General features: G+C 39.3%; 1 protein-coding gene across 1 annotated transcript in view; it reads left to right on the top strand.

Annotated features, from left to right (window-relative positions):
• gsk3ba (glycogen synthase kinase 3 beta, genome duplicate a) overlaps positions 1-22,575 on the top strand; it is a 181,769-nt gene that overhangs the window by 127,611 nt on the left and 31,583 nt on the right. Inside the window, exons 5-6 of the mRNA XM_072585306.1 lie at positions 7,249-7,379; positions 19,602-19,708. Of these exons, the coding sequence (XP_072441407.1) occupies positions 7,249-7,379; positions 19,602-19,708 (238 nt within the window). The remainder of the gene's footprint in view (positions 1-7,248; positions 7,380-19,601; positions 19,709-22,575) is intronic.

Here is a 22,575-nt window from a genome sequence, read left to right as displayed (position 1 = left end):
AGTTTATTTTAATGTTGTTACTTGATGGTTTCATACCTTGTCTCATGGCTACTTTTGTCTCTAATTTTGTTGGGAAAAAAAATGGCAGGTGCACTTAGTTTTGGCCAGACCCCTGGCGAAATTCAGTTTCAGATGAAAAGTCCCAAATTGTTAAGCTCCTGGATATGAAGGGATGAACTAGCTCCCTTTATTTGCTCACCCCCTGGATTGGTTGCTATAAGGTTAATTTGAAAAGAATCACTCCTTTGTTATTACTTTTCTCCCAGATGACCTGAAAAACGTTTTTTTAAAAAGGCGTCAATTTAATCAGGCTTTCTTGAGTTAACAAAAATGCATTTATTATTCACACATGCAACATAGATTAGAAGTGAGGTGAATTCAAAACAATAAAAATACATGAAAGAACAGTTTTGTGATCAGTCTTGGAGTTGTTTGAGAAGTGGAAATGACATTATCCTGACCTTTTTTTAACTGCAGTGCTCAGTCTGAGGAATAATTTTTCCTTTACCTGTGGTGCAGGTGTGTTTTCTGGCTATTCTCAGGCTATTCCAGAGGATACTAAGATGAACCTTAGTTCACTACAGCTTAATAATAACACTTTACCTTTTTATTTCCTTCAGTAGGCCTGTCAGTGGTCATGCCACTGTGCTGAATTTGGGGCAAACTTTTGGTAGAGTCCACACATTCCAAAGAGCCTCATGATTTACTATTTTGTTATGAGAATGGGAAGCTACTATTGGTTCTACGTTTGCAGCCTTAGGCAGTACTCATCCTTGGACCTTAGTGATCTTGTTCTTTGAGATTCTGGACTAGCTGATGGTGTTTTCTGGAAGAGGCCTCTTATTCTAAGTGTGTGTTCCCATGTGCAACTGCACACTAGGTGTTTGTCCAGATACATGCACATGAGATAAGCCTGTCACTATCTGGTTCATCAGCCACTGAAAGGTGACTTGAGCAATTTAATCCACATGGCATAACTTGACATTGGTATAACCCATCTGGAGTTACAAAGGTGCAGATTTTTGTGTGGGCAATTGAGGAAACCTGCCTGTACCACTTGAGTAAAATTAGCTTGGGTTACATAAAGTCACCAACTTACTATCTATGCGATCTTCCAGCCATGGTATTGAGTAGGAGTCAGTTCTGGTCACTGCACTAACTTTTTCATAGTGCAGAGCTTTGTGGAATCATGTGGTTTAGGCACAAGTACAGCTGGTGAGTTGCAGTTACTGCTGCTGGTGGTCTCTGTCATTTGGTGCTCTGGCATGTAGTATATCTCTCTGACCTGGGCCAGCTTTCCTGAGGCTAGCCAAATGGAATATTGGCTGACAGGAAAGATCTCCTCCTCACACCTGCATAAAGTGTGTAATAATTCACCCTTGCTTGTCCCTGCACAAACTCTTGAATGCTGTGAGTAGCCTTATTAAATTTGCATGTTGTTCTGCGCCAACTGGGTACAGGAGAAGTTTACAGGTATTTATTTGTTGGTTAGCCATATAGTAGGGGTTTAAATTTGGGCTCCATCAATGCCTTTATCCAGTTCATCCCAGCTAATCTTGTCCTCTAGATTGGTAAGAATGGAACAGACAATTGCTTGTTTGTCCTGCTACCATAGGACCACAAAGTAGGAGCAGGAGTAGATCATTTATAACATCTTGATTACCAGAGTTGTTGATCCTTTTAGATGGCTGTAGTTTTTATTGATAGCTGAGGCTATAGTCAATAGCCTGCATGATGTGGGTTTGAAAGGCGTGTCTTGTCAACTTAAATTAGGCTCCAATTTCAGTTGCTTTTCAATTAAATGGTTGCTGTGGCTAGGCAAATGAAATAAATCTCCCTTTTTGGACTACTTCCTGCTTTCAGCATAACATTGTTTCGTTTCCAATTTATACTAATTCATTTTTCATCCACCAGTATTGATGACTGAAAAATAGAAAATCAGATACCGAGTCATGTTTCCAGATGAGCACATGGGCAGTATTCCACAAAATTGGAGCAAACCACATTGAGTAGTGAATATAATACACTAAACTGCAAACATTATACCCAAATTGCTTAAATTAAAGGTCCATTTGGAGTTTTGGATGGTGCAGGTGTTGTATCTCTGAAAGGTTATTGGCCTAAAATGTTAAACTTGTTTCCCTAGAGATGCTAACTGACTTGTTAATTACTTCCAATATTCATAGTATTATGTTGTTCTTAATTTGCAGTCCTGAAAGAAATGAGTTTTACAATTCAAAGCAAATAATTGCATTTTTTCAGTTTATCCACATTGCCCATTAAACTTTACTCTTAAATTGATCATCTAGCAAGCTTTTGCGCTTACTGCCTGATGTTATGATTTCGAGGGAGACTATTACCTTTTAAACAAACATTCAAACTCCTTAGTTATGAACTAAAAGAATTGCACCACAAGTTTCCTTGAGCTTCCTTCACTGTGGAGCTTTGGATCCACTTGCACCAAATGGACTGCAGCAATTCAAGAAGGCAATTCTTTGCCACCAACTGTAGGGCACCTGAGGATGGGCAATAAATATGACACCCATATTCCATGAATGGATTTTTTAAAAAAACCCGAAGGCTGCTTACATATAAGCACCATCAAGGAGGTACAGAATTTTTCAGGTGCAGAAACTCTAGCAGGGATGCCACAGCTGCTTTCCAATCTTTGTGGCCTTTTCCCTGCTCCCACATTCTCAGTCCCTGATATCCATTAAACATATGAACTTTGGCTTTAGTCGGGCCATCTGTAGATCTGCACCTGGGAGATGCTGTTATGCACAGAATTTAGTGGTGATGGCCACATCATTCTGGTTTGAGGTCATCTGTCAGCAGTAACTGATGTCATTGTGTCATTTTGTGGGTGTGTAAGTAGCTGTAGCATCCTTACTTCTACGTTCGGTTCCTCTCATCTTAAAGACTGGAATTCCAATAGCCTTCTGGAGTTTGTGCTATTTCTGCTATTATGACTCATGGACTAGAATACCTGGTTCCCTCTGTAGCTTGGAATTTTGCAGTTGTTCGCTATTTAAACAATATACTATTTTTTATTCTTCCCACCAAAGCGAACAACTTTGCATTTTCCTGCATTTTCCCCATATATTCCAAATTTGTGCCCAGCCACCTTTTATCAGTCTGCACCTTCAATCTGTGGGTATCATGTACTTTCCTACCTGTGTCATCTGCAAATCTAGCCTTCATGCCTTTGATTCATTCATGCTGTTAAACACAGAGGATCCTCGATGATCCAAAGGACATGGGCGGGGTATATTTTGTTGTGTTAATTGAATTCCAGATAATTGAATGCTGGATAACATAGTTTAGCCGAGCATCAGGACATTGCGATCTTGCCGGATAATTTGATATTCGGATAATCGAATGCTAGATAATTGAGGTTCCTCTGTAAATTGTAAAATATTGAACTCCCAATATAGACCCTACATGATCCAACTTGTCACATCCTACTGATCTGAAGGAAGGCCATTTACGGCTGCATGGTAGCTCAGTGGTTAGCACTGCTGCCTCACAGTGCCAGGCACTCTGGTTAATTTCCATTTTCAGGTGACTGTATGGAGTTTGCACGTCTGCCCTGTGTCTGCGTGGGTTTTTGGACTGCCTGGTTTCATCCCAGAGTCCAAACGTATGCAGGTTAAGTGGATTACCCATGCTAAATCGCCTGTCGAGTCCAGGGTTGTACATGGTAGATGCTTTAGCCATGGGGAATGCAGGGTTACAGGGATTGGGTAAGGGGTATGGATCTGTGGGTTAGTGTGGACTTGATGGGCTGAATGGTCTGCTTCCACACTAGGTATTTTGTGATTGTGATTTTAATTCTTTTGTAAGCCAGCTATCAGGACTGGAAACTTTTTAAACTACAGCTCTGTTACTTTGTACAACGTCACTTCCCTGGTGATTTATCTCTCCACTCTGCAGGCACTCTGCCTGTATTCCTGATGAAGGGCTTTTGCCCGAAACGTCAATTTTCCTGCTCCTCGGATGCTGCCTGAGCTGCTGTGCTTTTCCAGCACCACTCTAATCCAGATTCTCAATTTCATTAAGTTCTCCTTGTCTTCCAATCTTCAGATTTATGGATGTTACTGGGAGATTTTATGTATCTTTCATAGTGAAGACAAAAGCAAAATATTTATTCATTATGTTTGCCACTTTTTTATTATCGCTCCAGAGAATCAACATTCATTTTAGATACCAATAGAAACTCTTGCTATATCTGCTTTTACATTAGTTAATTTAGTTGACTTTCTCTCATGGTCTAATTTGTTTGTCCCAATTCATCATTTAGCCATTTTCTGCCATTCTTTATAATCTGACCTGCCCTTTGTCTTTGCATAGTTATATACTATTCCTCAAGTTTGATGCTTCACTTAATTCTTCTTTAATCCTTGGGTGGTGGTTCTCCCCTCTGGAATTTTTCAGTCTCGTAGGAATGCACTTCTGAGTTTTCCGAAATATTTCTTTAAATATCTTCTGATCTATCAGCTAGCCTAATATCCAAATTTGCTTCTGCGAGCTCAGCTTTCTTATCCACCTAGTTACCCTTGTTTTAAATTTAAAACGTGATCTTGGTCCCACTCCTTCCCCCTTCAAACATGTAAGTAAATGTTTAATCACTACTACCTAAAGTTACCTCTGTGATTGTGATTTTTTAATCCCTTTACAGAATAGGAAGTCTGATAAAACTTGCTCTCTGGTGGTAGAACATGCTGCTCTAAGAAACTACCTTGAAAGCATTCCAGGAACTTGTCATTGAAGCTATTACAATCAAGCTTATGTTTCCAGTTTATATGTAGATCAAAATCTTTTGTAATTATTGTCTCTTTATCATAAGTGCCCAATATTTCTTCTTGTGTGCATCTTCCTTTTTTGCGTTTACAGTTTGGGACTTGTAGATCATACCTACTAGTGACATTTTTCCCCTACTATTCATCATCCCCACATTTTAATGCCTTTTGGAAATCCAAGTATGTCTATGGGTTCTCCTTTTTGCCCAGGTGCTTGTTACTCCTTCAAAGAATTCAGCTAAATTAATTATACACCGCTTTCCTTTCTCAAAACTGTTAATTGAGTCTGATCACTTCAGGATTTCTGTATATCCTCCTATAATCTTCTTAATATTGGATTCTAGCAATTTCTTTGACAGATATTAGGTTAAATTGATTAGTTTTTCTGATTTTTCTTTGTCCTTTCTTGAGTGAAGGTGTTTTCGTAGCTATTTTCCAATCTTATAGAGCCCTTCCGGAATCTGAAGTTTTAGAAGATTGCAATGAGTGCCTCTGATATCTCTGCAGCCACTTTAAATACAGTTCCAGATTGCAGGTGATCAGATCAGAAAGATCTTGACGAACTTTTAGTTGGAATAGTTTTCCCAGTACCTTTTATCCTGGTGTTGGTGGTTGTTTCAAGTTCTTCCCTGTCCTTTTGACCTCAGATTTTTAAGTATCTTTTGCAATATAGAACAAAAAAATGTTCAGCACTTCTGTTTACTTTTTATCTCATTCAGTGTCCCAGATATGCTCTCTTTTTTTTTTCTTCATTTGATGTGGAGCGCACTCTGGCCAATATTTGCTGCCCATCCCTAATCAACCTTGGACTGAGTGGTATACTAGGCTACTTCATAGGCCTGATGAACTGACCACATCTGCGTGGGTCCGAATTGTGTATCGGCCAGACTAGATAAGGATGGTATATCTCCTTTCAGAACTCGAGGATAAGGAGGATAGATCTCCTTCCAGAGCCCAAGTCTGGACCTCTGGCTTTCATGCCCAGTGATGCCACCATCTCTAGTTTTGGATGAGCATTGGAATTTTCTCTTTAATTGAAAGATGTGAAAAATTTTGAACTCTCGTAGATATGCCTATTATATAACAATAGATGAGTTAATTTGTAACATTTGATGCATATGATTGTTTAAATCAAGCAATTTTTATCAAGTGTTAGATCAAATATTTGTACTGTCGCTGTCAATAAATTACCTGTGCTTAATTTGTTGGCATAGTACTTGTCCAAGCCTTGTCAATTCATGATATGTGTAATCTGCTTGGAAATGAACATTATATTTAGAGGGGTGGTCCTTCAAGAATGACACTCATTGTTTTTGCATTCAAGATAAGAGAATTATTGAATTACTTGACTGTAATTATACAATTGGTTTCTATCTCAATTCAACATTTCTATGAGCAGGAATTGCTTCAAACTGGGATCAGAATGGCCTTGACCAGTTCTCTTCATTCAGTTCACTTGCATATGTAGATCATTGCAGTAAACTAGGACTCTGATTGATTGCCATGCACTGTGATTACTTAAAATACCTTTTTGGGCTGTTTGTATTTTAATCAGGAAAATGTTTTAATACGTAACAGTGGTAACTTAACAAACACACATTTGGCTTTAGCCTGGAAAATGTGGTTTTTAAATGTATTTGATTCCATTAGTTCAGAAACCTGGAGAAGAAGTTGAATATGTCCATGCTTTTAAAGAGAATGGTTTATTGACAACGTCATTTCAATTAGTGGCGGAGGTCTGAGCTGTACACGTGGCGTTGTAAGGAAATTGGCCACTTACCTTTTAATCTAAAGAATGAATTAAATAATTTTAGGTGCTTGCTATTGAGTTACTCAGTGATTATCTGAAGTTAGGACTTCTCTTCTGAACCAAGTGTATATAGACTGGAAAATCTGCTGATCAGGATTGGAAACTCAATTTCTGATCTTGATCTAGTCCTAAAAGTAAACAGTTAACTTTGAGAGCTCCTTAATAATACCTCTTGAGGCAGGGTCCTTCTCTGATAGGTTTTTTAGGTAGCCCGTTATCTAAGGTAGTTAATCTGCACTCTTTGTTAGTCTTGATGGTATCTATAGTGATCACCTAATTTGGGTTGAATGTCAGTTTGCATACAAAACTAATTATTGAATATGGTTCATGACCGTATGATGCTAGTTTTGAGATGTCCAATGTAGACCCTGTGTGCTATTCTCATTTATAGATACAAAGCATAAGAAATTATCTGCCTGTCAGCATTTCTTCAAGCAAAAACGGGTTATCTGGTTAGTTGTTTGTGAGATGTTGCTCTGTACAAAATGAATGTCACATCTTTTATAACTTGGTTACAAAGTACTATAAGATATCCGAAGTAACTGTGTTATATACATGCAGTTCTTTCTTTTTCTAGCTGTGCAGTCAAAGCTGAAGAATTCCATTCTAATAATTGAAAATTATATTTTTTTTCATTAGTTGTATATGTATCAGCTGTTCCGGAGTTTAGCATACATCCATTCCTTTGGAATTTGCCATCGGGATATTAAACCACAGAATCTACTGCTTGATCCTGAAACAGCTGTCCTAAAACTCTGTGACTTTGGAAGGTGAGTTTCCTTCTTTAATTTCATGGAATATGAATGTTGCTGGCAAGATTAGGACTTGTTGCTAATCCTAATTACTCTGGAGGGGGGAGCGGGGAGGTGGTGAGTGATGGTGAACTGCTGCCTTGGACTGCTTCAGCTCATGTGACATAGGTGCACACAGTGTTGGTTCGAGGGGAATTTCAGGACTCTGAGTTAGTGACAGTGGAAGAACAGGTATGTAGTTCGGAGTCAAGTTGGTATGTGATTTGCAAGGGAAATTGGAGGTGGCTGTATTCTGCTGCCTTTTGTCTGTTTTAAATGGTGGTGGTTGCTCGTTTGGAATATACTATCAAAACAAGCTTGGTGAGTTACTGCAATGCATCTTAATGGTACAAACTGCTACTAGTGGAAGAAATGGATGTTTAAGCCAAAGAAGCAGATGTTTGTTTGTTTTGACCTGATGGTGTCAAGCTTCTTGTGTTTATTGGAAGTGTAATCATCCAGGCATGTGGAGAGTATCCCATCGATCTGATTTGTCTTCTAAATAGTGGATATTATTGGTAAGGAGAAAGTGAGGACTGCTGATGCTGGAGATCAGAGCTGAAAATGTGTTGCTGGAAAAGCGCAGCGAGTCAGGCAGCATCCAAGGAGCAGGAGAATCGACGTTTCGGGCATGAGCCCTTCTTCAGGAAGGGCTCATGCCCGAAACGTCGATTCTCCTGCTCCTTGGATGCTGCCTGACCTGCTGCGCTTTTCCAGCAACACATTTTCAGATATTATTGGCAAGTCAGACAGTGAGTTACTTCAGTTCAACAACTTAACCACTTATCATTTGGCTTCAGTTGGTGCAGTGATTGGCATTGTTCAGTTTTTCTTTGGCTCCTTCATGCCATGTTGCAGCATTTGACATTAAACTCCACTGGAGTTTTGTTCTTCCTTAATGTTTGAACTAAGGTTAGAATGTTATCTGGAGCGCTGATGTTTACTAAGCCAATGCAGCAGCTACTTGATTATTATGTCTCTGCCTATGAATTGGGAAGGCCTCAATTTTCAGGTTATGTTGCTGGCAGTTTTCTGCAGACCCAACTCCCCTTCCACTAGATCTTGTTGTGCTACCCATTGATTCTGTCTGAAAAGTGTATATATGAATATTTCACATGGGAGCAAGGTCAAACCTGGCATTACAACACCAACCTTTTACTCCGACCTCGAAATATGTACAATCAAATCACTTGTTATGTTCAATATCTAGGTTCTGACATTAAAATGACAGTAGTACAAAGTGCTGTAGATTCATTATCAACTGTGTAGCTGAATTCTGTAGGAAGCAATGCATTCAAAACCGGTTAGAACAAGATTTAAGGTCATAAAGGGATAACACTTTCTATTCAAATGTACAAAGCTTAACATTTCAGTGAATTGGGAAAAGTAGCCTTTTCTGTGAAATTCTGTTTTGCTGTTCAGTATTGGATTGTGCAAGATTGTTTTAAGAATTGCATAGAATTCGCAGTTCAGGAATAGGCCATTCAGCACAAGTGGTTATGCAGGTCATCATTCTAATCATTTCTGTGCATTACTTTTCAATTTATTAGTGACCATCTTATTTCTGGCTCCTAATATTTGGGCTCCAAACAAATAGAGTGCTCTTTCTTAACCTGAATTGTGTCAAGCCTACCTTTGGACTACCCCACAGCTTTCGCTTTTCTTGAGAAAAGCCCTCGTCTGTTCAATATTTCCAGTATGACTCTTGTCAATCGTTTTTCACATCAACTCCAATGTTTCTAACCAAGACTGTATATATATTACGTGCCACCTTTCTACTTTTCATAGTCATATAGCATTTTAAATAGGCTCTTCACCCCACCAAGTCTATAGTGACTAACAACCCCAAACTATACTAATCCTATTTACCTGTATATTGTCCATAGCCTGCAATGCCTTGGCAGTTCCTTCTTAAATGTTGCAAGAATACTTGCCTTACCACCCTCTCAAGCAGCATGTTCCACATATGTGCTGATCTCTGACTTTTTTATATATATATTTATATATCTCATCTAAACAACTTCCACCTCACCTTAAATATGTTTTCTGCTCTTTTGCAAGTCTGCCATGGGGAAAAGATTCTTACAATCTACCATCTCTCATGGTTTTGAGTACCTCCGATCTTTTCTTACCACCTTCTGTTCCAAGGAAAACAAACCCAGCTTATCCAGTCTGTCCTCATGACTGAATCTTTTCATCCCAAGTAACTTGGTGGTGAATCTCCTCTGCAGCCCCTCTCAGTGCAATCGCATATTTCTGATAATGTTGAAAATAGAATTAGACGCTGATTTCTATCTGTGGAATGTTGGATGTCCGTATATATTTCATAACTTCAAGGATAAATTGATAAGTACAGTATAAGCGCTTAATGAATTCTTTGCTAATTAAGTTGAACAATGTCAAATGGAATGTTTCTAAACTTTACATATTAAGCAGTAACATATTACTTCAAAGTTTAGCTAAATGAATGATAAAGTACCTTCTCCGGTGATTCAGCAATATTTTAGATCATCCCTGAATAATGCTCCCTCTCTGTGTAAAGACACGTCTTAAAGGCTAGTCAATGATTCAGAAGTAATTGAATTAAGTCCAAACTTTTTAAATTCCTTTGTAAAAGCTAATAATGGGTTTACTGTTTAATTAGTTTTTGAGCTATTGCACTTAATGTTTGACAAATAATTACGAACCAAGAGCATGAGCTGTTTTAAATATGAACATGACGCACTGGGCATTTTACTGTAAAGTTTTATACTTAAAATCAGAATTGACTGATGTGGTTACTTTACACAACTTTGTTTTTAGATTCTTTGCTGTAGCTTTGCAAGAATTCTCTTCCCCAGTATGATTTCACGGACTGATAACCATATGGTTTAGTCTGTAGAATGGTTATTTTCTTCACATCATGGTCTCGATTGATTTATACAGAGATCCTTCAGACTTATAGCATTCACTTGAGTTTTGCTTTAATGCTGTGGGTTCAAGTCTTTCTTCAGCAAATTGGATTATATGCTCAAGTTGACAAAGTACTGGGATGATGCATTCACTGTTGATGGTCCAATCTTTCTTAATGAGACATGTAAACCCCTCAGTTTAGATATAAAATAATGCAAGTTATCCATGGTGTTCTGGCCAATGTGTATCCTAAACCAACAGTACCAGTGAAGAGATTATTTTATCATTATTCTCTTTGTGCACAAGGTCCACAAGCAATATTGAGGTGTATTACATCCCAACAAAATGGCATTTTGTCTTAAATGCGTTGTTTCCTTTGGATTTTCTTTTCCAGTGCTATTTTAAGGGACTACCAACTATCATATTGCTGCAGCGCATCTTGTAAATGTGAATACTGCTGAAACATGGATACATGTTAATGGTGGATGTTTAAGATGGTGGTTGACGTGTGCTCAATACTTCTAAAGCAAAGTATTTTGAAAGTCACGAGAAATGGTCTGTAAATGTAGATTCTAAAACCAAAGCCTTTTTTTTTCCTGCAATAATAGTTTTTTGGACAAGTTTTGTAGCTGTTCAGTTGGAAATTGAAAATATCAGCAGTTTAACTTTGAATGAAGCCACCATCTACAGTAATATCTTTGTAGTTGTGGCTCATATTTTGCAGACAGAGATGCAACCAAGCTATGAGGTAACGCTTGGTTGTTGTAATAATTTTCATAACACGCAAAGTGCCTTAAGGGCTCTTGTAGCACAGTAGTACTGGCCATTTGGGACCATGGGCCAGTGGATTTGGGACCAAGGCCCAAATGTAGGGACACTACATGCTCCAGAGGTGTGCTATAACACGTCTGAACAGGTTAATTTAAAAATATCATCACTTGCACTGCTTTGAATTAAGAAGTTTGTCTGGCCATGTATTATTTCATGAATTGCGTGCACAGCTTTTTTTTATAAATTGGTTTACAGGGTATGGGTATCACTGACAAGGCCAGCATTTGTTTTCCTTTAGAAGTTGATGTTGAGCAAGAATTCTTAAATTACTGCAGATCCTGTATGCATTGTTGAGAAAGGTGCCCTTTGACCCAATGACAGTGAAGGAACAGCAACATGTTTGCAAGTTTGAAATGGTGTGCACCTTGCGGGGGAGGGGGGGCGGTTGTTTTTCCCATGCTCCTTCTGCCCTTGTTCTTCGAAGAGATAGAAGTCACAGGCTTGCAAGAGATATCAAAGGAATCATAGAGTTGCCATAGTGTAAATTGTAGATGGCACCAACTGCTGGGACATGGTTGTGTTCATGCTGGAGTAAATGAATGTTTAAGGTGACGTGATTAGAGTCATACAGCATAGAAACAGGCCCTTCACCCCAACACGTCTTGGTGACCAACAAATGCCAAACTACACTAATCCCATTTATTGACACTTAGTCCGTAGCTTACTATGCCCTGGCATTTTAAGTACTCATCCAGTTGCAGCTTAAATATTGCAAGTGTACTTGTCTCCATCATCATCATCATCTCAGGCAGTTTGTTCCATATGTCTGTCACCTGACAGGTGAAAAGCATTTTCCTCAGATCCCCTGATAATCACTTATCGCTCCTCTTAACCTTATGCCATCTGGCCTTAGACATGTTTGTCATAGGGAAGAAATTCTTGCAGTCTACTGCCTATGTCTTTCATTTTGTATACCTCAATCAGTTCCCTTCCCAGCCTCCTCTATTCCAAGGAAGACAAACCCAGTCGAATCAGTGTCTCCTCATAACTGAGACTTTTCATCCCAAGCAGCATCCTGATGGATCTCCTCTGCTCCTCCAGTGTAATCATGCCTATCCGCTAGTGTGGTGACCAGAACTGCTGGCAGTGCTCAGACTGTGGCATAACCAATGTTTTGTAAACTTTTAACAATATTTCTTTAGCCAGGGCACAGAATATAAGAATAATGAGACCAAGCATCCAGTATGCTGCCTTCACCCATCCTGTCTATCTGTGCTGATACCTTCAGGGATGTAAGGACTTGTACATCATGATCCTTTTGTTCCTCAGTATCTCTTTGGGGCCTACCACTCACTCTGTATTAGACCTACCAAAATATTTCACCTCACACTTATCTGAACTAAATTCCATATGCCATTGCTGTGCCTAATTTACCACTTGATTGATGTCAGACTACCCTGAGACCATCCTCCTCACTATCAACAGCATCACCAATTTTTGTCATCTGCAAACTTGCTAATAATACCTTCTCTAGGTTCATATCCAAGTCAGTAATCTATATAATATCAGCAAGGGTCCCAACACTGAAACCTGTGGTACACTGCTGGTCACAGGCTTCCAATTACAGAAACAATCCTCCTTCATCACCCATTCCCTATTTGCGTGACAATTTGCATCCAATTTGCCATGGGCTCTTGTTTTTTGGATGACACTTCCATGTGGGACCTTGTCAAAGACCTTACTGAAGTCCATTCAGACTGCATCAACTGCAATGTATTTAGTGTCTTTTTCAAATAACACACAATTAAATTAGATAGGATCTTCTACTAACAAATCAGTACTGACTATCCCTGCCTTCTCAAGTATTGATTAATCCTTCAGTTTTTATTCCCAATAATTTTCCGACCACACTCTTGTCAAATTAAGTGACCTGTAATTGCCTAGCTTATCTCCCCTCCCCCCCCCCCCCCCCCCCCCCCCCTTCCTTGATCAAAGGAATCGCATTAGCTATCCTCCAATCATCTGGCACTTTACCCGTAGCCAGCAAAGTATTAATATATCCTCCAGGGCCTCATCAATCTCCTCCGTTGCCACCCATAACAGCCTGAGAGGAGCTCCTTTATTAATCCTAAAATTTTCTAGAATCTCTCAAAGCCAACTGAAATCCCCACCTGCAGTGATGCAGTGAATTTTTCCTCTGAACACAAATGAGAAATCTTCATTTAAGACTTCAACCATATCCACTGTCTCCCCATGCATGTTGCCCCTTTCGCTTCTAATAGATCACACTCTGTCCCTGGTAATCTTCTTACTCTTTAGTTTACATATAAAAAGCCTTGGGGTTTTCCTTGTTCCAATCTCGAGACATTTTGTGGCCTTTCCTCACCACCTTAATTTTCTTTTCAATCAACCTCCTACACCTTCTGTACATTTGAAGAACCTCTCCTGTTTTTTCACGTGATGCACTTGACATATGACTTTTGTCTTTGTCAAACACTCTCCCATTACATCAAGCATTCCCCATCTATCCCTCATTGCCCTTAGGAGGGATACACTGACCCTGAATTCTGTATACTACTACTGCTTGCCAAATGTATATTTACCTGCACATAACTGCTCCCGGTCATTATTTGCCAGGTCCTAACTATTGACATTGCCTTTCCCCAGTTGAGGCACTTAACTTCTGCCTTTTCCTTGTCCCTTTCATAATGACTTTGAAATTTAGTGGTATAGTCACTATCCCCAAAATATTCACCCACTGAAACTTCAGCCACTTGACATGCTTCATTCCATAGGATTAGGTCTATCACTGCCAATATCTATGAAGAGTGTGAACTGCTTATCAAATGGGCTGCTTTGCCCAATTATATTGAGCTGTTTCTGTGGAGCTATACTCCTCCAAATAAATGGAAGGTTCTCAACCATACTTGTAACTGGGAGAAAGTGAGGACTGCAGATGCTGGAGATCAGAGCTGAAAATGTGTTGCTGGAAAAGCACAGCAGGTCAGGCATCATCCAAGGAACAGGAGAATCGACGTTTCGGACATGAGCCCTTCCTGAAGAAGGGCTCATGCCCGAAACATCGATTCTCCTGCTCCTTGGATGCTGCCTGACCTGCTGTGCTTTTCCAGCAACACATTTCATACTTTGTAACTGGTTTGGCTTAGTTTGACAAGTTACTTATTGCAAAATACATAGTCGCTGACCCATTCTTGTAACCATTGTATTTTCATGGCTGGTCCAGTTACGTTTTTGGCCAAGGGTGATCCATTCAAATTCAATCATTTTGCTAATAGTAGAGCTATCAGGAATGGTATTGGAATTCCATGTCAAGAAGAGATGCCTATTAGTCATGTGATATGAATGTTATTTGCAATTATCAGATCAAGATGAATGTTGATCCAGATCTTGCTGCCTAAGGGCAGGGACCACTTCATTATCTGTGGAGTTGTAAATGGATCTGAGCACTAGTGAGCTATTTCCACTTTTAAACTTACGATGAGGAAAGTTGCATGGAATGTAAGGTGAGCTGATAAGGCAGATACAGAACTGGTTTAGTCACAGAGAATAGCAGTGGAAGTGTCTTTTTCTGACTGGAAATCTATGACTTGGTGTTCCACAAGGGTCAGTATGTGTATATGAATAATTTGGATGAGAATATGGTGACCTGATTAGTAAGTTTGCGGGCAACATAGAGATTGAATGAACTGTCCATAGTGAGGAGGATTGGCAGAGGATAAAGCAAGATATAATTACCTGGAGAAATGGCAGATGGCGTTTAATTTGGACAAATGCAAGGTGATGCATTTGGGAGATCTAATGCAGGAGGGCAATATATCGTAACTGGCAGAACCATTAGTGGCATCGATGTACAGATGAATCAAAGTGTACAAATCCATAGTTCTCTGAAGTGTAAATACAAGTGAATGAGTTCGTCAAGAATGCATACAGCATATTTGCCTTCATGGGCAAAGGTACAGAGAATAAAATTAGCAAGTCATGTTGCAGCTGTAGAGGACTTCAATTAGCCTGTGTTTAGAATATTATGTGCCATTCTGGTCGTCACACTACCAAAAGAATGTGGAGGCTTTGGGGAGGTTGCAGAAATGGTTTGCTAAGATGTTGCCTGGTTTAAAAGGTACTAGCTATGAGGAGAGATTCGACAAACTTGAATGTCAAAGGATGAAGGCTGACCTGATAGAAGCTTACAAAATAATGTGAAGCATGGATAAAATGGGTAGTCCGTCTTTTTCCTAGGGTAGAAATGTTAATTACGAGGGAACATAGATTTAAGGTATAAAGGGGGTAATTTTTTTTTTTCCCTCTTTTAGAGTGTGGGGAGTGTCTGCAATGCGTTGCCAGAGGTGGTGATGGAGGCAGATATAGTAATGGTTAAGAGGCATCTTGACACATATGATTAGGCAGGGAATACTGGAGCATAGAGACAAAAGGTTTTTAGTTTAGAAAGGCATTATTTGTTGGTGCAGTTTTGGTGTGCTGAACAGCCTCTTCCTGTGCTATACTGTTCTTTGTTCTTTGCAGCAGCTGATGATGTTTGGACCTAGAATACTCTGCTGAGGAGGCCAGCAGCAGTGTGTTGGAGCTCAGGAGATTGACCTATAACAAGAGATATTTTTTTGTTTTATACTAAGGATGACTCCGGCCAGCTGAGAATTTTCACCCAATTCCCATTCATATCAATTTTGCTTGGACTCCTTGGCTGTAGCCAGATAGCCCTGGTAGAACTCAACGTGCTCATCCATCAGCACGTTTATTGCTGTGTCAATGCCCAACAATAGCTCTGATAACCATTCATTTCCATCATAGAGATGTACAGCATAGAAACAGACCCTTCAGTCCAACTCGTTCATGTCGACCAGATATCCCGATCCAATCTAATCCCATCTGCCAGCACTTGGCCCATATCCCTCCAAACCCTTCCTATTCATATACCCATGCAGATGCCTTTTAAATGTTGCAAATGTACTCTTCTCCTCCACTTCCCTTGGCAGCTAATTCCTTGCACGCATCACCCTCTGCATGAAAAGTTGCCCCTTAGGTCTTTTTTTTAATCTTTCCCCTCTCACCATAAACCTATGCCCTCTAGCTCTGGACTCTCCCACCCCAGGGGAAAGACCTTGTCTATTTACACTGTCCATGTCCCTCATGAGTTTATAAACTTCTCCAAGATCACCCCTTGGTCTCCAACGTTCCAGGGAAAACAGCCCCAGCCTATTCAACCTCTCCCTATAGCTCAAATCCTCCAACCCAGGCAACATCCTTGTAAATTTTTTCCGAACCCGTTCAAGTTTCACAACATCCTTCCAATAGGAAGGAGACCAGAATTGCACACAGTATTCCAGAAGAGGCCGAACAAATATCATGTACAGTTGCAACATCGCCTCCCAACTCCTGTATTCCATACTCCTGACCAATAAAGTAAAGCATACCAAACGCCACCTTCACTATCGTATCTACGATTGCGATTAGGGTTGAGAATGAGGTGCTGGAAAGGCACGGCAAATCAGGAGCAGGATAATCGATGTTTTGGGCATAAATCCTTCCTCAGGGATGAGGCTTGTGGGCCGAGTACTGAGAGATAAATGGAAGGGCAGTGGGTTTGGGGGGGGGGGGGGGGGGGGGAAGATAGCTAAGAATGCAATAGGTCTCCCCAATGCAGAGAAGACCATATCGGGTGCAATGGATATAATAGATGACATTGGTGGAAGTAAATTTGTCAAGTTTGCCTGATGATTGAGAGTAGACTGTTGGAATAGTAATAGGCCAGATTGGATTTGTTCTAGTCTTTGTGAACAGGACTGAATGAGGAAAGTTTCCACTTTAATGGGTAGATTCCAGTATTCCAGCTGTACTAAACAGCTGATGTGCTACTAAGTCTGATTGTAAGTCTTCAGTACTGCCACTGGGATGGTGTGAGGTTCATAGGTTTTGCTGTATGCAGTGAGCTCAGCCTCTACTTGGTGTAGAGTCATAGAAGATAGGAGCAGGAGTAGGCCATTCAATATTATCGTGGCTGATCAAAATCCAGATCCTATCCTGCTCTCCACCGTTACCCTTGATCCCTTTAGCCATGAGAGCTATCTATATCTCTTCTTTGAAAGCACATAATATTTTGGCCTCAGCACTTTATGGCTGGCTCAACACTCTGAGTGAAGAAATTTCTCCTACTCTGTCTTAAAATGTTTAACCCCTCATTCAATGACCCTGGTTCTGGACTTGTCCACTATCAGGAACATCCTTCCTGCATCTAACCTGTTTAGTCATGTTAGAATTTTATAGGTTTCTGAGATCCTCCCCCTCATTCTTAAATTCCAATGAATACAATCCTAACTGACTCAATTTGGGGTAATCTCCGATAAGGAGATTGGAACTATACACTTAGGTGGCATCACCAACGCCCTGTTTAATTGCAGTCAGATATCTTTGTTCCTGCACTCAAATTCTCTCACTATGAAGGCCAAGGTGCAATTTACCTTCTTTGCTACGTGCAGCACCTGCACACTTACTTCCAGTGACTGTTGCATTTAACGAACCTGCCCCTCTCCTAATTTGCAGCCATTCAAATAATAACTTGCCTTCCTGCTTTATACTGTATCTGCCATGCATTTGCCCACTCAATCAGCCTATCCAAATCAGACTGCCCAACATTTCTGCATCCTCCTTACAGCTCTCACTTCCACTCAGCTTTGTGTCATCTGCAAATTTTGAGAGATTACATTTAGTTTCCACATCTAAATCATTAAGATATAGCTGGGGACCTAGTAATGATTCCTGTGGTACTCCACTACCTTCTGCTTGCCATTCAGAAACAAGACCCATTTATTTCAACTGTTTCATGTCTGCTAACCATTTTTCCATTGATCTCCATGCACTATTCCCAGTCCCATGCACTTTGATTTACACGTTAATCTCTTCTGTGAGTTCTCTCAAATAGTCCAAATAAACTACATCCTCTCGCTCCCCTGATCATCCTTGAAGAATTTCAGTAGATTTGTAAATCCATGCTAACTGTGTATGATTCTGTCACAGTTTTCTAAGTGCTCTGCTATAAAATCCTTGATAATGGTCTCTAGCATCTTGTCCACTACTGACTTTAGTCTCACTGGTGTATAATTTGCGGTTTTCTGTGTCCCTTTTTAATTAGTGGGACTATTTTAGTTACATTAGCTAAAGAATTTTAGAAGATGAGCACCAATGCATCCACTGTTTCTAGAGCCACTTCCTTAAGTAGTCTGGGATGTAGGTTATCAGGCTCTGGGGATTTAACAGCCTTTAATCCTACAAATGTCTTCAACAGCATTTTTCTACTAATATAGATTTGCTTCAATTCCTCCTCTCTCTAAACCCTGTGTTCCCCATCATTTGATTAATATGTGAATTGAGTTAAATGAGCTGAAGACTGGTATTTTTGAGATGCTCGGGATCTCTGGAGAAGACCAGGATGGATTATAAAATCTGGCCAAGATGATTGGAAATGCTTCAATATTGCCTTTTGCTCTGATGCAAATAGTTTTGCCATTAAGATTGAATGTTTGCATAACCATCTCCTGTTTTTCAATTGTCCACCATTCATATCTGATGTGACAGGTTTGAAGATTTGGTCCTGACAACTCTAGTCCAATGCACAAATATAGGTGGTGCTGAATTCAATGCCATGTGCCTTCATTTGTCAAACTAGCCAAGATTATTGTTTGTATTTTATGTTTCAGATTTCTAATATCCAAAGGATTTTGGCTTTACTTTACAATTCTCTTGCAGACGTAGGGCTATGATGGACAAAGTGTAATGCAATTGTCAACCAGTTATAAGAGTGTAAGAAACAGTTACCGATACCTCTGACAGGAGCAGGATCAATCTGCGTGAAATGATTGTCATTTTTAACAGAAATTGTTGACTATAGAACATCTCATGTACTTTTTTTCTCTCCATTCCCTTTTTTTTGAAATTATTTGGTTACATTGATTGGTTTGGTTCCATAAAAGGCTTTTTAAGATTCAAGTGCCTAGATTTTGTATCAAATCAGGGATTTTGGAAAGCACCATAACACATTATTGCTTCTTCCTGTGAAACATCTGCTTCTCTGCAAAACTTCATGTGTGGAAGTTAGCTACAGTTTGCCTTAATGTTAGACCATGCTGTAGTTGAACATTTCACCTAAGGCCTTTGACAACTCTTGCTGTTCTGCTACACAGATGGCCATCTGCAACCTAGTATGCCACCTGGTGTAGAAAAATGTTCACATTTCAAACTCTGATATGAAATAGTCTGAGTTTTAAAATTGTAGATTTGGAACAACAGTAAAAATTGCTGAAATATTGAACCCCAAAGTCTCTCTCCAAGCTGTCATTTCATAATGTGCATTTCAATACTGAATCTTTGGAAATGTATGCTAAAGATTGCAATGTTTGCAGTAATTTGCAGCTACTGTAGTAAATTTTTAATTTTCATGTCTCGCAGTCATACTTTTAACTTAAATATTTGTACAGAATATTCACTTTCTAATTTCTTTTATTTCAGTGCAAAACAATTGGTGCGTGGTGAACCAAATGTTTCTTATATCTGCTCACGGTACTACAGGGCACCGGAGTTGATCTTTGGTGCCACAGATTATACCTCCAGTATAGGTGAGTTTTTTTTTGGTGTTTTAGTATTTTGAATCTCCAGTCCTCACTTTCTCCCAGTTTGTTGGTCTGCATGTTTGATCAGGTCTCTACAACAGCGAGCTTTAAAATTTCTACATCATCTTGCTATCTATTTCCTGTGTTACTCATACTACACTTTACAATCCTTTTGAAACTGATTCATTCTTGGGAGTGTTCAGTTCAAAGTGCTTATGCAATGAGGCATTGCTCATAATGTATCAGCAGTAAAAGTCTAGTTTCATTGCACAAGAGCTCTGCTCATTATATTGGTTTTAAAATTCAGGATCATGAATTTGCTTATCAAAGAAATAATAAGTCATTCTTGTCAAATTTTTAAAGTCAAAACTACCAAATACATGTTTTCAAAAGATGGTTTCATTTATGCCTAAAGTTCCCTTTAGCATATATTAAGATGGTGATAATTTATAGTGATTCAAGGCTCTTACTGTAGAATTAATGGGGCTAGTTTCAGTATGCGCACTTGTACTTTTAGCTCTGATTTTAAAACAATGTTTTGCCCTTTTGGGGTATGCTACTGGCATGAATCTGTGTTTACACATGTCCAGTAGAGGGAATAAATAGACGTTAGTAAAATGCTGAAGAGTTTGTGATATTACATCCAATTGACAAAAAAATCTTCAAATGCAGTGTTTTCAAACCTACCAGACAAGCAGCAGCATGTAAAAGTACTATAATCTAACAAACCAGTAATATTTCGGCTGAGCAATGTCTCCCTAAGTACACCCTAGAGGTTCAACCTGAAAATGTGGCAATGAATATGGTCATTTTTTTCCACAATTTTGTTCAGTTCAAATATCCTCCAATGTGATTAGGTTATGCTCAAACTTGAAACTGATAGCAAACTGCATAACTAATCAAAGTCCAAGCAAAGTGCTGAACCCAGACTATGTATTTTGCTATTTAAGTCAGAAAATTTTAACTTTCAATTCTTTTAATCATCCTTTATGGACATCAAACACTGTTTGTGGACCTGTGTTTGGGTGAACTTTTCAATTCTGGATGTGACTTGTGCAATAAAAATCTATTAAGGTAAATAGAATACAGGTCTAAGTGAAAATAATCTTTGCCTTTTTCATTAACTTTTAATTAAGTACCTTAAGAATGCCTGTTTGAATTCAGAAATCTGATATGTATTGTTTGAATCTGGAATAACTAGGTTTGAGGTTGGAGTGTGACCAATTTTGTTAGTGGAAGTTCAGCATGAGGGGTTTGATTAGTGGTTGTGAAAGATCAAGGAGGCTTGACTCAACCATGGCCAAGATTCTGCCAATTTTCAATCATGTATTTCCTTTATGCCAGATTAACCCTATGGAGTCAGAGTCCTACAGCGTGCAGATAGAGCCTTTGGTCCAATGCGTCCATGCCGACAAAGTTTCCCAAACTAAACTAGTCCCACTTGCCTGCGTTTGGCCCATATTCATATATCTATCCAAATGCCTTTTGAAATATAGTATTGGTACCTGCATTTACCACATTCTCTGGCAGTTTTTTATACATATGGGCCCCACTAATGGTGGGGGAGGAGGAGGAGGAGAGGAGTTGCCACTTTCCTCTTTCTCCTCTCATTTCAAACATACGAGCTCCCCTACCCTAGGGAAAGGATCTTTGCTATTCAGCTTATCAATGCACTTAATGATTTAATAAATTTCTGTAAGGCCATTCTCAACATCCTGTGCTCCATTGGAGGAAATGAATCCCAATCTTTCCTGTCTATCTATGTAAATTCAAACTCTCCAGTCCTGGCAGCATGCTGGTCAATCTTTTATGAACCCTCTCCAATTTAATAATATTCTTCCTAGACCAAGGTGACCAGAACCATACACAGTACTCCAAAAGTGGCCTCACCAATGTCCTGTGCAACCTTAACGTGGCATCCCAACTCCTATATTCAGTGGTCTAAGCAATGAAAGCGAGCATGCCTAATGTTGCCTTAGACACCCTGTCTGCCTGTGATGCAAGTTTCAAAGAATTGTGTACCTGACTATCTAGATCTCTTTGTTCGACAATACTACCATTAACAGTGTAAATCCTGCCCTTGTCTGTTTGACCAAAATGCAATACCTCACATTTATCCAAATTAAGGTTAATTTGCCGCTCCTCATACTGGTGCAAATATGAAGCAGTCTCCAGGTTTAACTGTTTAGCTCAACAGAATTGAATTTCTTGCATTGTTTCCCTTGAGTGTTGAGTCTTTTTGGAAATTAAAGTTCTATAGTTTCCTTCATCTCCAGAAGTTGGAAAAACTGATCATTTCAATTGTTTTGTATTACTTGGCAGAATAATGTTACAAGTGAAAGGGAACAGTCTGCTGTATCCTAGACTGGCCCTATCAATACAATGAGAAAAGGATCTCAGATTGGACCCAGAATCGATCTAGTGCTGATTATCCATCTTTTAAAAATAATATGGGAGTTAGGTCCTGCTGCAAACTTCTCCACTAGAGTGTTTACTAACCTGGTAGCTCTGCATAAGTGTCATAAATGGTACCAAATTAGATCATTCCTGCTAGTTGATGACTGTGTGACATGGAGAGAAAGAGATCTGAAATGTTATTTGGAAGAAAATAAACCATGTTTTTAGATTAACTTATTTTGGATCTAGTTTTCAGACTTTGAAGTGTGAATCTCTGTCATTGCTTTAGAAAAGAGTGAAACACCATCACATTTTTACCCTCTAGATCTTGTCATTGTTCTAAGTTTAATATAACAGAGCTGCTTAATTCTTAATTGTTCTCCACTGTTAATACTATCTGGAATAGTAAATTTATGAAAGGATGCGAACTGATATCAATTTAGCACTAAATTTCAGAGTGAATCTAAAACTGATTG

The sequence above is a fragment of the Chiloscyllium punctatum genome, chromosome 15 (assembly GCF_047496795.1).
Source record: "Chiloscyllium punctatum isolate Juve2018m chromosome 15, sChiPun1.3, whole genome shotgun sequence".
Taxonomy (NCBI): Eukaryota; Metazoa; Chordata; class Chondrichthyes; order Orectolobiformes; family Hemiscylliidae; genus Chiloscyllium; species Chiloscyllium punctatum.
The sequence above is the reverse complement of the archived record's forward strand: the minus strand, read 5'-3'. Positions and strand labels throughout refer to the sequence as shown.